Here is a 23705-nt window from a genome sequence, read left to right as displayed (position 1 = left end):
TTTTGTGGTAATATTCCTATCCAACTGACCCTCCTGCAAACAACTATAAACTCTGCACAAATTATTTTAAAACTGAAGGGTTTTTCTTTTTGTTTTTGTTTGAGACAGGATGGAGTGCAGGTCGCCCAGGCTGGAGTGCAGTGGTGCAATCTTGGCTCACCGCAACCTCCGCCTTCCAGGCTCAAGCAATTCTCCTGCCTCAGCCTCCAGAGTAGCTGGGATTACAGGCACACGTCACTACCGCCTGGCTAATTTTTAAATTTTCAGTTGAGATGGGGTTTTACCATGTTGGCCAGGCTAGTCTCGAACTCCTGACCTCAAATGAGCCACCCGCCTCAGCCTCCCAAAGTGCTGGGATTACAGTCGTGAGCCACCACACCAGGCCTAAAAACTGAAGGTTTGAATAGAGAAAAAGCATGCTTTAAAAGTATTTTTTAAGTAAAGAAAATGGAATTTTGCCTAGCACATGTGGAGTCCTACTATGCAGCTCTGTTTCCTTAAATTCCATGAAAGCCATGCAATACTTTTGCTAGTTTCTCCTCACAGATCAGGATAACCGAGGGGGCTCTTGCGTGAATCGTCTTCTATTTCTTGCAGCCTAACTCATAGGCTTTTGTTGTTCAATATTTGTGTGATGGTTTTGATACTATTTTTTTGTAACCCATGACAGTTATTTTTATTTCTAATTTTTTAAGTAAGCAAATGGGCAGAGATATTAACTGGTAAAAGTCCAACTGATCACCCAGGGTGGATTGAATCTCTCGACTGATGCTCTGTTGCTGGAGCCCTGAGAAACCCACATACCCCGCCTGGGCACCTGCCTGGGGTTGTCTGCTGCGTGTCCTGGGATGGTTCAATTCACCAAGGACTTCCTCTGGTATAAATCTTCAGCTTCCTTGCATGCCCTCAGTTGCTATTTAAGCTTTCTGTTTTCTTCCCTAAAGGAATCAGTTTAGACTTGAAATTCAGTTTTTCCTGAAACTGATCAGAAGTTAGTGACACCTTGATTGGATCCGTTTTTCTGTCAGGTGATGAATCTTTGAAAAATTTCCTTTCTGTATTCTTTGTTGATTTAAATCTGTGGTCATTATTCATTATGTATCCTTTATGCCTATGTACTTAAAAAATCTTGCTAATGCATTATTTTTTAGACAACTTTACGGAGGTATAATTCACACACTGTATAGTTTACCCATTAAGTTATGCAATTCATTGGCTTTTAGTGTATTTACAAAGTTGTGTGTTCATTGCCACAATCATTTATAGAATATTATTATTACAAAAAGAAACTCCATCACCCCCAAACCTCAAGCCCTAGGCAACCATGAATCTACCTTCTGTCCCCATAGATTTGCCTGTTCTGGACATGTTATATAAATAGAATAATACATTATCTGATCCTTTGTGACCATCTTCTTTTACTCACTGTAATGTTTTTAGGGTTCATCCATGTTGTAGCATGGGTCAGTACTTCATTTCTTTTCATTGCCAAACAATATTCCATTGTATTGATAGACCACATTTTATTTATATGTTCATCAATTGATAGACATTTGGGTTGTTTCCATTTTTTGGTCATTATGAATAATGCTGCTATTAACATTTGTGTGAAGATGTATTTTCGTCTGTCATGGATATATACCTAGGCATGAAATTGCTGGACCATATGGTAACTCTGTTTAATTGTTGGAAGAACTGTTTTCCAAACAACTGGACCGTTTTACATTTCCACTAGCAGTGTATGAGGGTTATGATTTCTCCACATCCTCACCAACACTTTTTCTTACCTTTTTGATTATAGCCATTCTAGTGGGTGTGAGGTGTTATCTCATTGTTGTTTTGATTTGTATTTCTATGATGGCCAATGATACCGAGCATCTTTTCATGTGCTGATACTGAGCATCTTTTTATGTGCTTATTGGCCTTTTATTTTATTTTATTTTTATTTTTATTTTTGAGACAGAGCGTCACTCTGTTGCCCAGGCTGGACTGTAGTGGCGCGATCTCTACCTCCCAGGTTCAAGCGATTCTCATGTCTCAGCCTCCCTAGTAGATGGGACTACAGGCACGTGCCACCACGCCTGGCTAATTTTTGTATTTTTAGAAGAGACGGGGTTTCACCATGTTGGCCAGGCTGGTGTTGAACTCCTGACCCCAAGTGATCCGCCAGCCTTGGCCTCTCAAAGTGCTGGATTACAGGTGTGAGTGACTGCGCCTGGCCTTATTGGCAATTTCTATACTGATTTTGAAGAAGACACTATTCAGATACTTTGCCCATTTTTAAAACTTGGGCTGTTTGCTGGTCGGACATGGTAGCTCACGCCTGTAATTCCAGCACTTTGAGAGGCAGAGGTGGGCGGATCACTTGAGGTCGGGAGTTTGAGAACAGTCTGGCCAAGATGGAGAAATCCCATCTCTACTAAAAATGCAAAATTAGCCGGGTGTGGTGGCGCATGCCTGTAATCCCAGCTACTTGGGAGGCTGAGGCAGGAGAAACACTTGAACCCGGGAGGTGGAGGTTGCAGTGAGCCAAGATCGCGCCATTGCACTCCAGCCTGGGCAACAAGAGTGAAACTCCATCTCAAAAGAAAAAAAAGGGGGGGGGGCTATTTGCTTTTTAATTATTTTTTAATTATTTAAAAATAATTTCATGCATTATTTTAGACTAATTTAAAAAATAAGATAGTGATCATGACTCCAGTCATACAGTAGTTGTAAACTTAATATAGAATGAAGGCATATGTATGCATAAAACTTGCTGTGCTTTTTAGTGCTGTTTGTGTATCTGGTAGATTGTTGATCATTCTTTTTCCTTTCTCTTAGGAGCTCATTTTGTGACTCTCAAGCTTTTATAGCATGCTGTAAACAATTGTCAAAGTTGTTTATCAAGAAAGAGTTGCAAGTTCTTTCTAGTAATAGAAATTTTACACTGCATTCAATGCCTAACGTTGCAGAAACAGAAAGGTCAAATGATTCTGGAAATGGTGAGCACAAATCTGAGAGACAGTCACCTGAAGAGAATCTACAAGGTGCTGTAAAATCTTTCTGCACAAGTGCCTCAGGAGCACCCTTGGGTCCCAAAGGAGATGGTCATTATCCATGGAGTTGTCCAGTGACTCATACTCGGGAAAAAATTTATGCCATCTGTTCAGACTATGCCTTCCTCAACCAGGCGACCTCAGTCTATAAAACTCCAAATCCATCCCGCTCTTCTTGTCTCCCTGATAGTACCTCTTTATCTGCTGGAAATAATTCATCAAGATACATTGGTATCCCGACTAGTACGTCGGAAATCATCTACAATGAAGAAAATAGCTTGGAAAACTTATCCAACAGCCTGGGCAAGCTACCTCTTGCATGGGAAATTGATAAATCTGAATTTGATGGAGTGACCACAAATTCGAAATACAAAACAGGTAAGGAGGGAGCCATGAGGTTCATATGTGAAAATAATGAGAAAACAAACACTATGTCTTGTTTAATCTTGCCATTACACATAGTTTCCTTTTATAATACTAAATAAGGAACATGGCTATCATCTTGTCTGTCACTGTAGTTTTGGGAAAGTAACCTTGACATAGGGCATGTAGTTCATTACAGGGTTTCCACTGGAAACTTCAAGCATAACCTTTGTATTAAATTATTTTGAAAGCTTTGAAAATCTAAGAATGTTGTACAATATTATAGATAAACAGATGATAGCTTAGAAAAGGTTAACAATATGGCTAGAACAACTTACTACTGTTTCATAGTTTATAGGCACATGAAGTCATATTTCCTGACCAAACATCTCTTTTTCCTACTATATAATGTTTTAGCTTTTTTTTTGTTAAAATTTTTTAGGTACCCAGCAAAGCCTCCATGTACCACTGAGTGGGTTGTATACTGCTCAGTTTAAGAGGATGCTCTTTACCTAGGTTGTGCATAACTTTCACAGTTGCAGTGGGTTGGTCCTATGGCAGATAGAAATACTTTATACTTCTTTCTTTTGAATTCAAAGTAATACAGGAATTTTGTGAGGCAGGTACTGCTACCCCCATTTGTAGGTGAAGAAATCGAGGCTTAGAGGGGATAAATTTCTAGGCCGAAGTTGCAAAGTTAATAACAGGTCAAACTAGAATTTGTATTTTACTTCTAGGCTTCTTTGACAATTTTGTAAAACCTTAATGCTTCTGCTTGTTCATCTGCAAGATCAACTTGTTTCATAGAATGTTATGTAAATTTGTAATTCTCAAAGGTAGGAGGAGGATTTTGCTTTTTTGTTTAAATTTGTAAGTAATGAGCCTGCAGTTTTCTTTTTGTCTAATGCCTTTGTCCAGTTCTGGAATTAGGGCTATGCAAATCTTCTAAGAAAAGTTGGGAAGTGTTTTTTCCTCCTGTTTTCTGAGGATTTTCAGAGAGACATTAAAATCTCTGTGTATAATTATGGAGTTGTCTTGATTTCTGTTAATTTCTGACAAATTTTAATTTGTCCATGTCATTTAAGTTGTCAAATTTGGGGACTTAAAGTTAATGTTATCCCTCTAACATCTAAGGAATCTTTATTGACAACTCCTTTTGCATCCTAACACTGGTAATTAATTTATTTTCTCTATTTTTTAAAAACTGATCAGTCTAGCTAGGAGTTTATCAATTTTGTTCATCTTTTCAAATAACCAGCTTTAGCTTTGTTAATTTTCTCAATTGTTTGTTTTTTGTTTCATTGGTTTCTGCTCTTTATTATATCCTTCCTCTGACTTACTTTGGGTTTACTTTGTTCTTCATTTTCTGACTTCTTAAGATGGAAGCTTAGATTATTGATTTTAAACTTTTCTATCATAAGCATATAAACCCCAAATTAGTCTTTAAGTACTGCTGTAGCTGCAGCCCACAAATTTGATATGCTTATTATTATTATTTAATTTGAAATATTTTCTAATTTCCTTTGCAAGTTATTCTTTAATACATGTATTACTTAGATGTATGCTGTTTAATTTCTAGATATTAATAGTTTTTCTAAATATTGATTTCTAGTTTAGTTCCATTGTGGACAGAGGGCATATGCTCTCAGTCTTTTTAAATGTACTGAGACTTGTTTTATGACCCAACATATGGTCTATCTTGGTGTATGTACCATGTGCACTTGAAAAGAATGTGCATTCTGCAGTCATTGGGAGTATCTATAAATATTAATTATGTCAAAGTGTCTGAAAGTGTCATTCACATCTTTTGTGTCTCTGCTTAACTTGTGTCTTTTCTACCAATTGCCAAAAGAAGGGTGTTAAAAATCTTCAACTATGATTGTGAAGTTGTCTTTTCTCCATTTAATTTCTTTTTAAAAAACTAATACATGTTTAATAACAGAAAATTTACCATCTTAACCATTTTTACATGTACAGTTTAGAGGCATTAAGTCCATTTACGTTGTTGTGCAGCCATCATCACCATTCATCTCCAAATCTCTTTTCATCTTACAAAATAAACTTTGTACCCATTAAACAATAAATCCTCATTCCTTCTCCTCACACTCCCTTGAAACCACCATTTTACTTCTTGTCACTGTGAATTTGACTATTCCAGGTACCTTATATAAGTGAAATCATATAGTGTTTGTCTTTTTATGACTTGTTTATTTATAGCTACCCCTGCTCTCTTCTGGGTGCTGTTTGCTTTGGATACTTATTTCAATCCTTTTACTTTCAGCCTATTTGTATCTCCAGATCTAAAGTGAGTGTTTCAGAGAGAGCATATTGTTAGCTAATTTTTTCTGTTTCTTTTTTTGTGTGTGAACCCACATATACAAAAACGTATTTTTTAAAACCCATTCTACCAATCTGTGCATTTTGAGTGGAGAATTTAATCCATTTACATTTAAAGTAATCACTGATAAGGAGAGACTTTTGTCATTTTGCTACTTGTTATCTATCTATAAAAACTCTGTTCCTATACTGCTTAATCCCCACCCACTTTCAGTTACTGATGTTATAAAATTACATCTTTATACATTGTGTGTCTGAAAACATAAACTAATAATTTTTATGTATTAATCTCTTAAATAATGTGGAAAAGAAAATGTGGAGTTACAAACCAAAGTTGTTATAATAATAGCTTTTTTATTTTTATTTTTTTGTTTTGAAATAGGGTCTTGCTCTCTTGCCCAGACTGGAGTGCAGTAGCACGACTATGGCTTACTGCAGCCTTGACCTCCCAGGCTTAAGCAATCCTCCCACTTCAACCTCCTGAGTAGCTGGGACTACAGGTGCACACCACTACACCTGGTTAATTTTTTAAAATTTTTTGTAGAGATAGAGTCTCATTATATTGCCAGGGCTGGTCTTAAACTACTGGTCTCAAGCAATCCTCCTGCCTCAGCCTTCCAAAGTGCTGGGAATACAGGCATGAGCCACTGCTCCTGGTCTACTACTAGCTTTTAAACTAATAATAATTTTTCAAAAACATATTAGTCTCATAAATCATATAGCATACAAAAACTGGAGTTGCAAATTAACAAAATAACACTGGCTTTTGTGATTGTTCATGTATTACCTTCACTGAGGTAAATTTATTTCTTCCTGTGGCTTTGAGGTACTAGCTAATGTCCTTTGATTTCAACCAACAGGAATCCTTTTGGCATTCCTTACAGGGCAAGTCTAGTGATAATAAACTCCCTCAGTTTTTGTTTGTCTGGGAATGTCTGAATTTCTTCTTCACTTTTGAAGGACAGTTTTGCTGGATTTAGGAATCTTGTTTGAATTTTTTTTCTTTCAACACTTTGAATATATCAGCCCACTTCCTTCTGGCTTCCAAAGTTTCTGATGAGAAATCTGTTGATATTCTTATTAACAGTCCATTGTATGTGATGTGTTGCTTCTCTTGTGTTGCTTTTTAAGAGTCTGTCTTTGTCTTTTTGCAATTTTTAAATTTTTTAATTTGAGGCAGAGTTTTGTTCTTGTTGCCCAGGTTAGAGTGCAATGGCATGATCTTGGCTCACCACAACCTCCACCTTACGGGTTCAAGCGATTCTCCTGCCTCAGCCTCCCAAGTAGCTGGGATTACAGGCATGTGCCACCATGCCTGGCTAATTTTTTATTTTTAGTAGAGATGGAGTTTCTCCATATTGGTCAGGCTGGTCTCGAACTCCTGACCTCAGGTGATCTGCCTGTCTCAGCCTCCCAAAGTGCTGGGATTACAGGAGTGAGCCACTACGCCCGGCCTTGCAATTTTATTGTATTGTATATTGGTGTGGGTCTTTCTAAGTTCATCCTGCTTGGAATTTGTTGAGTTTTTTGGATGTTTACATTCATGTTTTTTAAAATCAAATTTGGAAAGTTTTTAGCCATTATTTGTTTGGATAATCTCTCTACCCCTTTTTCAGGGTCTTCTCTTTCTGGAACTTCTGCAATGTATAGGTTGGTCCACTTGATGGTGTCCCCAGGTCCCTTAAGGTCTGTTCACTTTTCTTCAGACCTTTTTCTTTCTGTTCCTCATACTCAGTTATTTCAGTTTTCCCATCTTCAAGTTGACTAATTTTTCTGCCTGCTCCAATCTGCCTTTGAATCACTCTAGTGAGTTTTTCATTTCAGTTATTATATTTTTCAGCCCAATAATTTCTCTTTGGTTTTCTTCTAAGTTTTCTATCTCTTCACTGATATTTCCATGTTCTTCATACACACATCTTTCTTTAGTTCTTTTAGCATCTTTAAGATAGTGGTTGTAAAGTCCTGTCTAGCAAATCTGCCATTTGGTCTTTCCAGAGATGGTTTCTGTTGGTTTATATATTTTTTTGTTTCTTTGAATGGGCCTTATTCTGTTTCTTGTGATTTTTTTTTTGTTGTTGTTGGAAACTAGACATTCAAATGTTATTTAATAATGTAGTAACTCTGGAAATCAATACCCCTCTTTCCCAGAGTTTGTTGATTTTAGTTTTTGTTTTTTGATTGCTATAGGCTGTTTCTATGCTGGTAATCAACCTGAGGTATACATTTAAGGGCTTCTCAGGGAAAAGCCCCTGCCTTTCTCTGAGTGTGTACAGTGATTTTCTAAATTTCACTGTGTAAGTGATTGCTTTTGAATATACTGTTTTTGAAATGTCTGACTCCCCAAAGGGAAAATGAAGAGAAAAAAAAATAGAACAAAAAAACCACACCCCTTAAGTCCCCTGGAAGTTGCTTCAGTTGTAGTGGGAGGGGCTTGCAACACTGGAAGGAGAGTTGCAACAATGGCTGCCCCCCTGTATCTGTACTTTCAAGATCAGAAGCAGCAGTCAGCAATCAGAACACAGGTTCCCAATTTTAGTAGGACATGGACCTTTTTGCCCACCATGGTTCCCTCAAACTGCCTGGAGCTTCTCCAGGAACATATGCACAGTTGCCTGGACTTGGGGATAGGTACTTGTACCTTGCTATGTCCTGAAATTGACCAAAATTTGCATTTACTGTTCAGGACTTCCTCTGAAAGTTGCAATCCTTTGAATAGACTCTGGAATTCCAAAATATTTACATAGCCAGGTTCTGCCAATGCAGTTGTCTAAGTGGGGAGACAGATTCCTGGTGCCTCCTACACCGCACTTAATTCTGTTAATTTTTAAAAAAATGTAATTTGAAGCTCTGTTATTAAGTTCACGCACATTTATGAGATTTATGCCTTCTTCCTGAATTGACCCTTTTATCATTATGAAATATATTTCATTATTCCTGGAAATTTTTCTTGTCTGAAAGTTACTTTGTTTGATATTAATAAAGCTCCTCAGCTTTATTTTGATTATGTTTGCATGGTAGATATTTTTCCATCTACTTACTTTAGTTCTAGAATTTACATTTTTATAGCTTCTATTTCTTATCTGAGATTTGCTATATTTTTCATTCATTACAAGAGCATTTTATCTATGTCATAATGCATAGTCATAATATCTACTTTAATGTCTTATCTGCAAATTTCAAAATCTGGCTAATCTCAGAGTAGGCCTTATCTTTTTTCTTGAGAATAAGTCATATTTTTCAGTTTCCTTACATGTTCTATAATATTTCATTGTATCCTAGATAGTGGGACTATTATGTTATGGCAACTCTGGTATATTCCTTCAAAGTGTCGATTTTTTTTTGGTTTTGGGAGGCAGTTAATTTGGTTGAACTAAAATTGTAAATTCTGTCTCCTTGGTACAGCTCCAACCATCTCAGTTCAGTTCCTTTAGCTGTGTTGCTTGGGTTTGCTCCTTGCATGCATGGTCCAGGGGTCAGTCCAAGATTTGGGCCAAATTTAAATGCAGAATTTGGGCCCCCTCTTCTCTGTGGCTGTCTTCTTTATGGGTTCCCTCTCACCTCACTTTCAGTGATGGTGATTGCACAGGACTCTGTCCTTTGGTTCTTCCAGTAAAAAAAGACTGGATTTTCTGCTTTTATTTGCTCTTCTCATACCTTTTTCTAAAAGTCAGTGTGGTGAATACATATATTTGTGTGTGTGTGTGTGTGTTTGGTGTTGAGGCTGTGTGTGTGTGTGTGTGTGTGTGTGTGTGTGTGTTTGGTGTTGAGGCTGTGTGTGTGTGTGGTGTTGAGGCTGTGTGTATGTGTGTGTGGTGAGGCTGTGTGTGTGTGTTTGGTGTTGAGGCTGTGTGTGTGTGTGTGTTTGGTGTTGAGGCTGTGTGTGTGTGTTTGGTGTTGAGGCTGTGTGTGTGTGTGTGTTTGGTGTTGAGGATGTGTGTGTGTGTGTGTTTGGTGTTGAGGCTGTGTGTGTGTTTGGTATTGAGGCTGTGTGTGTGTGTGTGTGTTTGGTGTTGAGGCTGTGTGTGTGTGTGTTTGGTGTTGAGGCTGTGCGTGTGTGTGTGTGTGTTTGGTATTGAGGCTGTGTGTGTGTGTGTGTGTGTGTGTTTGGTGTTGAGGCTATGTGTGTGTGTGTGTTTGGTGTTGAGGCTGTGTGTGTGTGTGTTTGGTGTTGAGGTTGTGTGTGTGTGTGTGTTTGGTGTTGAGGTTGTGTGTGTGTGTTTGGTATTGAGGCTGTGTGTGTGTGTTTGGTGTTGAGGCTGTGTGTGTGTGTGTGTGTTTGGTGTTGAGGCTGTGTGTGTTTGGTGTTGAGGTTGTGTGTGTGTGTGTGTGTGTTTGGTGTTGAGGTTGTGTGTGTCTGTGTTTGGTATTGAGGCTGTGTGTGTGTGTTTGGTGTTGAGGTTGTGTGTGTGTGTGTGTTTGGTGTTGAGGCTGTGTGTGTGTGTGTGTGTTTGGTGTTGAGGCTGTGTGTGTGTGTGTGTGTGGTGTTGAGGCTGTGTGTGTGTGTGTTTGGTGTTGAGGCTGTGTGTGTGTGTTGGGTGTTGAGGCTGTGTGTGTGTGTGTGTGTGGTGTTGAGGCTGTGTGTGTGTGTGTGTGGTGTTGAGGCTGTGTGTGTGTGTGTTGGGTGTTGAGGCTGTGTGTGTGTGTGGTGTTGAGGCTGTGTGTGTGTGTGTGGTGTTGAGGCTGTGTGTGTGTGTGTTTGGTGTTGAGGCTGTGTGTGTGTGTGTTTGGTGTTGAGGCTGTGTGTGTGTGGGTGTTTGGTGTTGAGGCTGTGTGTGTGTGTGTGTTTGGTATTGAGGCTGTGTGTGTGTGTGTGTGTGTTTGGTATTGAGACTGTGTGTGTGTGTGTGTTTGGTGTTGAGGCTGTGTGTGTGTGTGTGTTTGGTATTGAGGCTGTGTGTGTGTGTGTGTTTGGTGTTGAGGCTGTGTGTGTGTGTGTGTTTGGTGTTGAGGCTGTGTGTGTGTGTGTTTGGTGTTGAGGCTGTGTGTGTGTGTTTGGTGTTGAGGCTGTGTGTGTGTGTTTGGTGTTGAGGTTGTGTGTGTGTGTTTGGTGTTGAGGTTGTGTGTGTGGTGTTGAGGCTGTGTGTGTGTATTTGGTGTTGAGGCTCTGTGTGTGTGGTGTTGAGGCTGTGTGTGTGTGTGTGTGGTGTTGAGGCTGTGTGTGTGTGTGTTTGGTGTTGAGGCTGTGTGTGTGTGTGTGTTTGGTGTTGAGGCTGTGTGTGTGTGTGTGTTTGGTGTTGAGGCTGTGTGTGTGTGTGTGTTTGGTATTGAGGCTGTGTGTGTGTGTGTGTGTGTTTGGTATTGAGACTGTGTGTGTGTGTGTGTGTTTGGTGTTGAGGCTGTGTGTGTGTGTGTTTGGTATTGAGGCTGTGTGTGTGTGTGTTTGGTGTTGAGGCTGTGTGTGTGTGTGTTTAGTGTTGAGGCTGTGTGTGTGTGTGTTTGGTATTGAGGCTGTGTGTGTGTGTGTGTGTTTGGTATTGAGACTGTGTGTGTGTGTGTGTGTTTGGTGTTGAGGCTGTGTGTGTGTGTGTGTTTGGTATTGAGGCTGTGTGTGTGTGTGTTTGGTGTTGAGGCTGTGTGTGTGTGTGTTTGGTGTTGAGGCTGTGTGTGTGTGTGTGTTTGGTGTTGAGGATGTGTGTGTGTGTGTGTTTGGTGTTGAGGCTGTGTGTGTGTTTGGTATTGAGGCTGTGTGTGTGTGTGTGTGTTTGGTGTTGAGGCTGTGTGTGTGTGTGTGTTTGGTGTTGAGGCTGTGCGTGTGTGTGTGTGTGTTTGGTATTGAGGCTGTGTGTGTGTGTGTGTGTGTTTGGTGTTGAGGCTATGTGTGTGTGTGTTTGGTGTTGAGGCTGTGTGTGTGTGTGTTTGGTGTTGAGGTTGTGTGTGTGTGTTTGGTGTTGAGGCTGTGTGGTGTGTGTGTTTGGTATTGAGGCTGTGTGTGTGTGTGTGTGTGTTTGGTATTGAGACTGTGTGTGTGTGTGTGTGTTTGGTGTTGAGGCTGTGTGTGTGTGTTTGGTATTGAGGCTGTGTGTGTGTGTGTTTGGTGTTGAGGCTGTGTGTGTGTGTGTGTTTAGTGTTGAGGCTGTGTGTGTGTGTGTGTTTGGTATTGAGGCTGTGTGTGTGTGTGTGTGTTTGGTATTGAGACTGTGTGTGTGTGTGTGTGTGTTTGGTGTTGAGGCTGTGTGTGTGTGTGTGTTTGGTATTGAGGCTGTGTGTGTGTGTGTTTGGTGTTGAGGCTGTGTGTGTGTGTGTGTGTTTGGTGTTGAGGTTGTGTGTGTGGTATTGAGGCTGTGTGTGTGTGTGTTGGGTGTTGAGGCTGTGTGTGTGTGTGGTGTTGAGGCTGTGTGTGTGTGTGTGTGTGGTGTTGAGGCTGTGTGTGTGTGTTTGGTGTTGAGGCTGTGTGTGTGTGTTTGGTGTTGAGGCTGTGTGTGTGTGTGTGTTTGGTGTTGAGGCTGTGTGTGTGTGTGTGTTTGGTATTGAGGCTGTGTGTGTGTGTGTGTGTGTGTTTGGTATTGAGACTGTGTGTGTGTGTGTGTGTTTGGTGTTGAGGCTGTGTGTGTGTGTGTTTGGTATTGAGGCTGTGTGTGTGTGTGTGTTTGGTGTTGAGGCTGTGTGTGTGTGTGTTTGGTGTTGAGGCTGTGTGTGTGTGTGTTTGGTATTGAGGCTGTGTGTGTGTGTGTTTGGTATTGAGGCTGTGTGTGTGTGTGTTTGGTATTGAGGCCGTGTGTGTGTGTGTGTTTGGTGTTGAGGCTGTGTGTGTGTGTGTGTGTGTTTGGTGTTGAGGCTGTGTGTGTGTGTTTGGTGTTGAGGCTGTGTGTGTGTGTGTGTTTGGTGTTGAGGCTGTGTGTGTGTGTTTGGTGTTGAGGCTGTGTGTGTGTGTTTGGTGTTGAGGTTGTGTGTGTGTGTTTGGTGTTGAGGTTGTGTGTGTGGTGTTGAGGCTGTGTGTGTGTATTTGGTGTTGAGGCTCTGTGTGTGTGTGTTTGGTGTTGAGGTTGTGTGTGTGTGTGTGTGTGTTTGGTGTTGAGGTTGTGTGTGTGTGTGTGTTTGGTATTGAGGCTGTGCGTGTGTTTGGTGTTGAGGCTGTGTGTGTGTGTGTTTGGTTTTGAGGCTGTGTGTGTGTGTGTGTGTTGGGTGTTGAGGCTGTGTGTGTGTGTTTGGTGTTGAGGCTGTGTGTGTGTGTGTTTGATGTTGAGGCTGTGTGTGTGTGTGTTTGGTGTTGAGGCTGTGTGTGTTTGGTGTTGAGGCTGTGTGTGTGTGTGTTTGGTGTTGAGGCTGTGTGTGTGTGTGTGTTTGGTGTTGAGGCTGTGTGTGTGTGTGCTGTGGGTAGGGTGAGGAATGGAAGAGGGAACTCGGTAATGAGAAGGAGCGGTGGGCGAAGGTTCTTGGAGCTGATGTGATGGGAGGCAGAAGGTGCAGGTGTTGCTCTTTTATGTTCCCATCTCAAACTGAGCTTTCACTTTGATGTGGCTTCTTTCCCTCCAATCGAATCAACTTTTGCCTGTGGGACCTGCTCTTTCTGTGGCAGCGCAGAGATTTTATGAAGTATGCTCATTTGGACCGTATATGCTCATTGATCCCAGGGGCAATCCTAGATTCAGCAAAAAGAGAATGGGGGCAAGGTCATGGAACCCTAGAGGAAAGTGTGAGTACAGACTGTTTGCAGAGCCTATCAAGGTCACACATTTCCATGTTTCATTAGACTTAAAATTTTAAGTGGCTGGGAAAACTACTTAGGGAATTAAGTCATTATTAGGCAGTGAAGACATCTCAAGAAATGTGAGAAACTCATTCTTCTGTCATCTGACTCTCTTAAGAGTCATTTTACCAGTCAAGGAAATTTGGCACAATGAGATTTGGCGCAATTGCTCACCTTTGCCAGTGGTGTTCAGCTCTGTGAAAAGTGTGTTCTCTGTAAAAACTTAGAAAAAATAATTAAAAGGGTTGAGCACGGTGGCTCACACTTGTAATCTCAGCATTTTGTGAGGCTGAGGCAGGTGGATTGCTTGAGCTCAGGAGTTTGAGACCAACCTGGGCAACATAGCGAGACCCCAACTTTATTAAAAATACAAAAATTAGCTGAGCATGGTCACATGCACTTGTGGTCCCAGGTACTCCCGAGGCTGAGTAGGAGGATTGCTTGAGCCCCGGAGACTGAGGTTGCAATGACTGGAGATTGCATCACTGCACTCTTGTCTGGGCAACAGAGCAAGACCTCGTCTCAAAACAAATAAAAAGAATAATTAAAAGGAAGGTGAAACATTGTTTCTTGACTTTATAGTCTTCATTATTATTACATTTTTACAGAAATTCCCTGGTAATAATAGTTCCTGAGTTCCAGCTGTTCCTAGGTGCCAAATGGTTTCAGTGTAGAGTATCTTGAAGGAATAAAACAGATCTCTATGTTTGCTTATTAGGCGCATATGTATATAATCTGTTTTATAATTTATGAATGACTCATAAAAATGAAATATTAGTCTTCAGTTAATTTTTATAACAGAACTGTTGTAAAATAGAATATGTGTGAAAGATTAAAGTATTTGAGCATAGCTATCTGAAATCTTAATAGTATTTTAATTAAATGAGGCTTGGATGTTATTTAATGATATTTTACTTTATATACCTTTTTTTACTAGATATTTCACTAACAATTTAGAAATAAAACATATAAAAAGTATAGGGATGGATACCCCATTCTCTATGATGTGGTTATTTCACATTGCATGCTTGTATCAAAACATCTCATATACCCCATAAGCATGTACACCTACTATGTACTCACAACAATTAAAAAAATTAAAAAGTACAAATTCTCACTCTTACTTTTGGCTCCCTTTTGTCTAGCTCCCAATTCTCCCTTCCCCAGTAGTAACCACCGTTGTTTGTCTTGAGAGTCTTTTGGAGAACGTGTGTGTGTGTGTGCATGTATGAGTGTGTGTAGGTACATGCATATATGCACACAGGAGACTTTGCTTTTCATTCTAGTTTCTGTGCTAAAGTTGCATTTTTGTAATGTACATATGTGCATCATTCTTCATTCATTCTGTTGTCTCTGTAAGCCCAGAGATATTTTTAAACATCACATCATCACATTGTTGGATCTGGTGCTTTTACTTTTCTTAACAGAGTTGCATTGATTTGGTTTTATTGTTTTATAGAAAGCCTTCATTTTCTGGAAAGTGGTCTAGTTAAATTTTTTATGTCGATAATTTGATTTTCTAGATGTGGCTAAAGATTTAGTGATTGACCGTTTCACCAACTAAGTGACTAGCTCTGGAGTTGGAGTGTAAGAACGTGACACGAAATAGAATTCATGTTGTTGTTTAAATTTGTTTTTATTCTCTCTTTCTGTTTAAGGTGGGGAACTATTATTGCAAATACATGTATCACTTCACTGTGTTTGCAAATATCATTTTTAGAACCAGTGGCAGTTATTTATTTGTTGTTATTTTTTCTTTATACTTTCTCAGCAGAATTATTAAGGCCGTTACTTCTGAATTTTGGTGTATAATTTTGTCATTTCAGTTTACATCATCTTAAGCATTCTGCTTATTTTATGCTCTTGTATTCTAGGCAATGCAAAGAAACAAGTTTCCAAGAGAAAAACTTCAGATAAAAAGGGAAGATATCAGAAGGAATGTCCTCAGCATTCTCCCCTTGAAGATATTAAACAGCGGAAAGTATTAGACCTTAGACGATGGTGACGTTATCAGTTTTTATTTTTTTCATTTTTGAAATATGTAATACATGTTGGCAATAACTTAGCACTTTACAAATTAATACATTATATGTATCATAAATATTTTTCTTTCTAAAATTATTACCAGGATTTCTGAATCTTTAAAGTCTACCACAGATGTTTGAAGTAGATTAATCATGTGCTATGCTGGTCTTTCCCAAACTCGGCTGGTCATTAGAGTCATCTGTGTGACTCCACATAACTGCCATCTAGATTTAACAATGATTAACCTTTTGATGTAGTTACATACTTAGCTTTTCATTGCTGAAGAATTTTCAAGTGACTGATTTTTATCATATTTAATCTCAAGTTACCTAAGTATGCATCTCTAAAAAATGACTTTTTTCTACTTAACCACAATACTTTTGTCATACCTAATATGATTAACAATATTTCCCTAGTGTCTAATTCCCAGGCTAAATTCACATTTCCCAGATTGTTCTGAAAAGGTCTTCATATCTGTTTGTTCAAAGTGGGACCCAGTTGTGAACCACATGTGTGTGTGTCATGACCCATAATTGTCTCAATCTAGGACAGTCTCCACCCCACTTTCCCCCTTTTCTTTTTAAAATTCTATTTATTTTAATCAACAAATGAGAATTGTAAAGATTGACTTATTGAAGAGACTTGGCCAGATATTTTGTAGAATGTCCTACATTCCAGATTTGTTTTTTCCTTTTAGTTTCCTAAATTATTCATCTAACCTCAATATTTCCTGTAAACTGGAAGTTGAATATAAAGACTTGGTTAAATTCCAGTACAACATTTTATGCAAGAACGCTGCTTAAGTAGGCCCTCATACTTCAAACGTTTCATATCAGAAGGCACATGGTATCTGATTATCTAATCTTAGCAATTCTAAGTGATTACTGGGTTAAGGTGGTGACAGTTGTATTCTACATTGACAAGTTCTTTCTTTCCCGTCTGCTACCCTCAAGTAATCAGTAGGGTGACAGAGTGGCATTAGGTAATAGCTAGGTTCCATCAACTTCATACCTTATGGTTTTAGCCAAATGTATTGACAACTCAAACTCATTGATGATCCTTGTCTGAATATTTGTTGCAAAATGGTTACATTTCAAAATTCCATTTTTTTTTTTTTTTTTTTTTACTTTCATTACCCAGCCTTCTTCTGTAGCTTCATTCATCAACTGGGGCTATTTGGTTATCTTAAAATACAGTTCCTAGTCTAATGAAAACAAGTTTAATTCATGACAACTTTTCTGTGTTACTGACTCTGATTGGGGTTTTAAAAATTCCTTTGTATGACATTTTAGAAATACATTTTTATCACTTATTTAATAGATATTGGACCCTTTGCTGTAGGCTGAGAAACAGAGATGCACACAACATGGTCTTTGTTTTCCCAAGGTTTACAATCCAGTTGAGGAGAGGGGACTACACAGAAAAATGTGAAATATCTTAGGCAGTTTGTCACGTGATGGGTATGAATCACTAATTAACCATGAAAGGAGGTAATGATCACCAAAATGCTTTACTAAGGTCCTGGGTCTTAAGGGAGGGAATATGAAGTGTTGTAGGGGGTGAAGGGTCTTTGAAAGGATTACAGCAAAGTGTCTCTGGAATGTAGGTAATGAAGAGTAGAGTAGCTTGTCTAAAGGGAGGCTCAGAGAAGCCAAGAAACCTGCCAATGTCACATGGCTAAGAAGCAGAAGATCTTGTATTGAAGCCGAAGAGTCAGATTCAAACATTCATGCTGTTTCCTTATAACACATGTCATGATCTGTTTCTTAGATATCAGGCTCAATATTAATTTTGTTTTCTGAGTTAAAGATAAGCCATGGATGATTTCTTAACAAAAGGAACTTTTATAAAGATAAATTTGAAATAGTTAATTTGTAGGGAATAATGGAGAAGAGACATTAAAGTGATAAAACATACATTTTAGTTTCTTTAAAAAGAAGGCTTTGCTCGTTTGTGCTTCTAATCACTTAGATTTAAGCTTTGTTTCAACAACAAATCTGTGTAACTACATGTTAATAGTATAACATGTGAGGCCATGAAGGCTAGGACTAGGAAGGATAGATGAGAGAAATGCCCTGAAGGGAAAACATCACCAGGAATATAAGCCTGTTTTCCACCGAGAATATTACAAGATTAGGTTAGAATGGAAAGTCCCGTAGAAGGTAGTAGAATGTTGGTAAACAGTTTAACCTGGTCATAAACAAGACTAGGAAACAAGTTGAGATTGATGAAAAAGTATGAAAAATCTTAAGAGAAATCCCCCTTTCCCTCTCCTTTTAAACATTCTTTCAGGCCAAATTTAGTGTTATGAGAAAAAATATACACATGCATGTAATACTTTGTTAGTAAATGTATGTAAAGATAAATTTTGTAAAATATAAAACACTATTAGTATTGGACTTGAAAAATAATCCCCAAAAAATTGAACTCTGGCAAAAATATTCAGAGCAGAAAAAAAAAAAAATCAGTAAATGAATGAGTTGCTTGTGTTTTATCAGCATGGACCATATAGCTTATGATGACAGAGCTGTTAATAATCACTTGTCCACAAAGATCTCTTAGGTTGGAGTTCACATTCATATTTAAACAACTAGGGCAGATTACTTCAATAAGGACATTAGTAAATTGCTCATATGTTTCCAGGGTTGGGGAAAAGGGGAAAAAGGGAGTTGTGTTGTTCAATGGGTAAAGAGTTTTGTTTTTGCAAAATGGAAAAGTTCTGTTGCCTAACAATTTGCATATAGTTGACACTACTGACCTGTACACTTAAAAATGGTGTACATGATAAATTTGATGTGTGTTTTTACCGCAATTAAAGAACAAAGCAAAACTGAGGGAGGACTCAATAGATTTGACAGTGAGGTGTTGAAGACAGCACTTAGTATGTTAAGTGACAGTTAATATCTTTTGTGTGTCATTTTGTGTAGTTGAGTCTACAGATTTAGGGGTCCTGGAGTACGTTCTCACTTATAAGTGGGAGCCGAACAATGTGAACACATGGACACAGGGAGGGAACAACACACATTGAAACCCTGTTGTGGGGTGGGAACTTGGGAAGGGAGAGCATCAGGAAAAATAGCTAATGCACACAGGGTGTAATACCTAGGTGATGGGTTCATAGATGCAGCAAACCACCATTACACACGTTTATCTATGTAACAAAGCTGCACATCCTGCGAGTGTACCCTGGAACTTAAAAAAAAAAAAAAGATTTAAGGATCATGGTTAACTTGTATGTTTGCCAATATGCATAGTATATATACATATACAAATGCATATATGTACGCATGCATATGTCTAATTTTTCATTTTGTGATTAATTTTCAGACGACACCAAAGTTGCTCTTACTGATGATAGGTCTTGTTTCTTTGTTTCATTGTGGCTACTTCTTAGCACCTTCTTTAGAAAGCAGTTAGGAGAAGATCATCTGAAAGTCAACGAGTATTGTGGGTTATTGTTAAGCTGATTTAACATTGTCTCCCCCTACAACCATGCTTGACTAGCTTTGCATTTGGCCAGGTGCAGTGGCTCACATCTGTAATCCCAGCACTTTGGGAGGCTGAGGTGGGAGGATCACAAGGTCAAGAGATTGAGACCATCCTGGCCAACATAGTGAGACCATGTCTTTTCTAAAAATACAAAAATTACCCTGTTGTGGTGACACATGCCTGTAGTCTCAGCTACTTGGGAGGCTGAAGCAGGAGAATTGCTTGAACCCAGCAGATGGAGGCTGCAGTGAGTCGAGATTGTACCACTGCACTCCAGCCTGGGCGACAGAGTGAGACTCCATCTCAAAAACAAAAAAAAAAAAAAAGAAAAAAAAAAGAAAAAAAGAAAGCCAACCTATTTCTTCTTAAAGCAGAATAAATAAATAGTCTGTCTCTTTCTCCTTCTGTTCACATTCGCCCCAGTTTCTTCTCTTGAATCATGACAGTTTGAAAATTATCTGGATTGCTTAGTGCCACTGAATCATGCCATGGAAGGATTTTGTATTTCATTTTTAAAATTCTCTGTGACAGGAGAAGCACTGCTTCGTGGCTCCTTGCCCAGGGATTTTAGATGGACAAGTGGGTAATAAATGGATGATTTTTAGTTTGGGTTGGAGAATTTCTCTGAGAAGTTGACACGTGGGGGTAATGCTTTGTTTCTCCTGTATTTCTGAAGTTGCAAATAATCATGTATGCAGTTCAACCAGGAGTTTATACCAAACTTTTAAAAGGTGATGTCTAAATTTATGTATCATTAATTTTTTTCCCATTGGTTTGGATAGCATCCACTTTAACTGGTAGTTAGTTATACTTAGCTGTTTTTATTAAAGCAGGTGATTTATTGTTATTTTATATTTATGACATGATTAATAAGTGAATATGGAAGATTTTACATTGACTTAGGAGATCAAACTTTTCATTACATTAACACCCTTAATTGCCATGAGTTTTCTATTTCTAGCATGCATATTTTGTATTCATTCAAGTGAAGAAAACAGTTTTTGTTTTCTCAGGTACTGCATAAGCCGACCACAGTATAAGACTTCTTGTGGCATCTCCTCATTAATTTCTTGTTGGAATTTCTTATATAGCACAATGGGAGCTGGAAAGTAAGTATGTCCATTTATCAGTATCCTCAAACTCCAAAGAATTTGATGTTGCTTTTTCTATAACAGAAAAATTTTTAAGAATAGATTTTTTATAAATTAAAAAACCCTGCTGTATTTTAGTGTAAGTCTTTTAGCTTAAAATATACACATGTATTATTTTCAATAAAATAAAAATGAGCCAGGTGCAGTGGCTCACACTTGTAATCTCAACACTTTGGGAGGCCAAGCCGGGAGTATTGCTTGAAGCCAAGGAGTTTGAGACCAGCCTGGGCAACAAAGCAAGATCCCATCTCTACAAAGTAAAAAAGTAAAAACAACTAGCCAGGCACAATGGCATGTACTTGTAGTTCTGGTCTCTTAGGAGACTGAGGCAAGAGGATTACTTGAGCCAAGGAGTTTAAGGCTGCAGTGAGCTATGATCATGCCACTGCACTCCAGCCTGGGTCACAGAGTGAGACCTTGTCTCTAAAAAAATAAATAAAATAAAATAATGAAAAATATTACTAAAATTATTTGCAAATCAGACAAACATATTAACATTGAGATAGGTTGTATTTGCATATGACTGGAATTGAAAAATGAAAGGCAATGAATGTTTCTTTTGTAGTCTTCCACCTATTACCCAAGAAGAAGCTTTACATATTCTGGGCTTTCAACCTCCATTTGAAGATATTAGGTTTGGTCCTTTCACAGGAAATACAACACTTATGAGGTATGAAGATCCTCTTAGAGGCAATACCATGTTTCTAGTTTTGCAAAATAATAATGCTGTAGATGTGTGTTGATAGTAAAGCATGTATCCAGCTGCTGGGCTTCAACCTCTCATGGGTATACCAACTTTGGGCTATACCTGGATTTTTTTAGAATTGGAATAATGCCATCTTTGTTGTAGAATTGTTGCCATGAGCAAATCTTCTTGTTATTTTCAGGTGGTTTAGGCAAATTAATGACCACTTCCATGTAAAAGGATGCTCTTATGTTCTATATAAGCCTCATGGGAAGAACAAAACAGCAGGAGAAACTGGTAGGTAAACATATAGAAGATTTACACACACACACACACACACATGCACACACACACGGTTTAGAGTTCATCTCAAAGACTGGCTGTTTAGCTTCCTGGGACATTATGTAAACCCTCAATATAGTCTGTTACTTGCATGTAATCTGTAGGGCACTTTCTAATATGCAGTTTAATATTTTGCCTCTTCTCACCTTTTTATGTAGAACCTTTAGAACTTTAAGGTATATCACAAACACTACTCTAACATATTGTATTGTTTGGGTCCATGGTGTGTGCGTGTGTGCGCGTGTGTGCGCGCACATGCTAGTAAAACTCTAAGGAAGCAGCATGGAGTTAGCAGTTTTTCTTCCTGAGAAGGAATGTAAGGATTTGAGAATATTTGATGTTAGACCTGTGTGGTAACATATAATGGCAGGAAAATAGACTGTGAAAGTGACAAAGTTTTGCTATAAAATAGTCTTGGTTATAACAGAAATATTAATGGAGTTGATCTCAAGGATTATTCTAGTTATGTGCTAATTAAATAATTGGTACTATTTAGCAATTTCCATTTTTAAAATTGTTACAATCTTTTGACTGTATAAATCAGAAAACTATAATACACTGTTAAAGAAAAAATTATTCTGACACTTGTTAATAGGGTGAGGAAGACTTTATTTAAGACTTGTGAAAGGCTTATTGTAATAGGGATGAGAGATCAGGCTCAACTCTGAATACAGCAAAGACAGCTGGGACTTTATAGCCAATGGACACAGCAAGGGGTTTGGGGGTGGAAAATTACTAAGAGGGGTAAGGGTATGGGGATTCTTGCTAAACTGGCCTAACAGACTTCTTGCTAAAGGCAGGTCAAGGTCTGAGACATCAAGAGTTTGTAGGGGAGGCCCGTGAGGAACTTGATTAGATATTAAGGGTTGTGGGTTCTCTCTAAACTGACTTAGCAGGATTCATGCTAAAACTGGACACAGAAGTCAAAGGTCCAGGACTGTTTGTGAAGAAGACTCAAGGATTAATCAAGAAGAGAATTGTTATCAATAGAGGGTATATGGTTTACCAAGGTAAAAGACTGAGCACAAAGTCAGGTATCTTTCTGTTGACCTATATTGGGGATATCGAGTTGGTTACTTGGAGGCAGGCTTGGAGATTACATGTTGGTTTCTACAAATACTAGTTTTGTGACCTTGAACGAGTCACTTGCTGAGCCTTGATGTAGACCTTTTATCTTTCTATATTTGTATAGGGTCAGTGTGAGGATAAAAGGAGACATATTTGTAATGTACTCAACATGCTGTGTTACAGAGTAAGGACTCAGTAAGTGCTAGCATTTATTCCTACTGACTAAATTCTATGCATTCACATGGGGCCTGTCTATCCCTCTGGAAAACACAGCTTTAAATGCTGTGTTGCTATTTATTTCTGTTTCTAGTGAGACTGTAACTACACTACTCTCAGTAAGTGACCAGGCAATGAAAAACTAAGAAAGGATATATTATCCTGTTTCATAATTTTCTCTTCAGCTGTGTCTAGTTTGCTTTTTATACTGTCTACTGAATTTGAGTTTTTTAAAAGAGGTTTTCAATCATTTTTATTCTAAAATATGTAGTTCTTTGAAAAATATGCTTTAAAAAATAATCTCATTCCTTACTCATATTTTCAAATCCTTTTATTTTTGAAATCTATTGAAACTTTTTTCCTCTGTATTTGGTGTAATGTAAGAAATGTGTATATATCCGATTTTGCTGTCTCTTGTTTCTTCTGGATCTTATTTGAGGTGTCTTCGTGTGCCATGAAAAGAAAATGCATAATTTGGCATTGTCTTGTATAGTTCTTGAATGTTGTGCCAAACCTTTTTTTGTTCAAAAGATTTTCACAGTCATTCTCTAGTTATTAGAAGGTATAATAATGATTCTGTCAATTGTGTTCATTAAAAGTTTTATAAAATGTCTGCCAATGACATTTTGCACCCTGTAAACTGAATACATAGCAGCTCAGTGAAAGCAAGTGAAAGGGTGAGGGTGTCAAGGCACAGTAATTAGCAACCTGAGCCCGCACCACCATGTGGAGTTCCTGCCCCTCTCTCAGGAAAGCACATGTGTGACCTGGGACCTTTGGATGTAGGGTTGTATAGTGTAGAGAGCATCCACACTCAATCCACAGAATAAATACTAGTAAAGCTTAATTTCTTTTTGAAATATGAGGATCACTATAAATAAATGTTCTGATATTTTGTTTCTGTGCCCCCAAAGGGGGTCATCTTGTATAACCACTTGGATGTGTCAGTACTGAAAATCATTAACCTAGAGGAGCAGTAGTTGGCAAACATTTTTAAATAAAAGGCTTGATAGTAAATATTCTTGGCTTTGAGAGACACATGGTTCTGGGGCAGTCACAGCTGCTTGATGCAGCTGCTTGGATCTCGAAGGCAGCCATAGACAACATGTGAACAAATGGATATGGTGGTGTCCTTGGAAAAACCTTACCGATGGGCCTGAAATTTGAATATCACATACTTTTCACATGTCACAAAATATTATTTTTCTTTGGAAATTTAAAAAATTTTATTATTTATTTTTTAGAGATGAGGGTCTTATTCCATCCACTAGGCTGGAACGCAGTGGCTGTGATCATGGCTCACT

The 23705-nt window shown here is 38.5% G+C and overlaps 1 protein-coding gene across 4 annotated transcripts in view; it reads left to right on the top strand.

The window, feature by feature from the left end:
- Window positions 1-23705, top strand: part of BIVM (basic, immunoglobulin-like variable motif containing) — a 44786-nt gene that overhangs the window by 4953 nt on the left and 16128 nt on the right. For 2 of the 4 annotated variants that reach the window (XM_030921991.1, XM_030921989.1), the window contains exons 2-7: window positions 945-1028; window positions 2824-3416; window positions 15300-15426; window positions 19953-20048; window positions 20656-20760; window positions 20978-21072. In XM_030921991.1, the coding sequence (XP_030777851.1) occupies window positions 2939-3416; window positions 15300-15426; window positions 19953-20048; window positions 20656-20760; window positions 20978-21072 (901 nt within the window). In that variant the 5' untranslated portion in view covers window positions 945-1028; window positions 2824-2938. Of the gene's footprint in view, window positions 1-695; window positions 878-944; window positions 1029-2823; window positions 3417-15299; window positions 15427-19952; window positions 20049-20655; window positions 20761-20977; window positions 21073-23705 lie in introns of all 4 variants that reach the window. The other 2 variants (XM_010353077.2, XM_030921990.1) reach the window with 2 other exon arrangements.

Source organism: Rhinopithecus roxellana, chromosome 18 (assembly GCF_007565055.1).
Source record: "Rhinopithecus roxellana isolate Shanxi Qingling chromosome 18, ASM756505v1, whole genome shotgun sequence".
NCBI classification, from domain to species: Eukaryota; Metazoa; Chordata; class Mammalia; order Primates; family Cercopithecidae; genus Rhinopithecus; species Rhinopithecus roxellana.
Note: the sequence above shows the minus strand (reverse complement) of the source record. Positions and strands in the feature narration are given on the sequence as shown.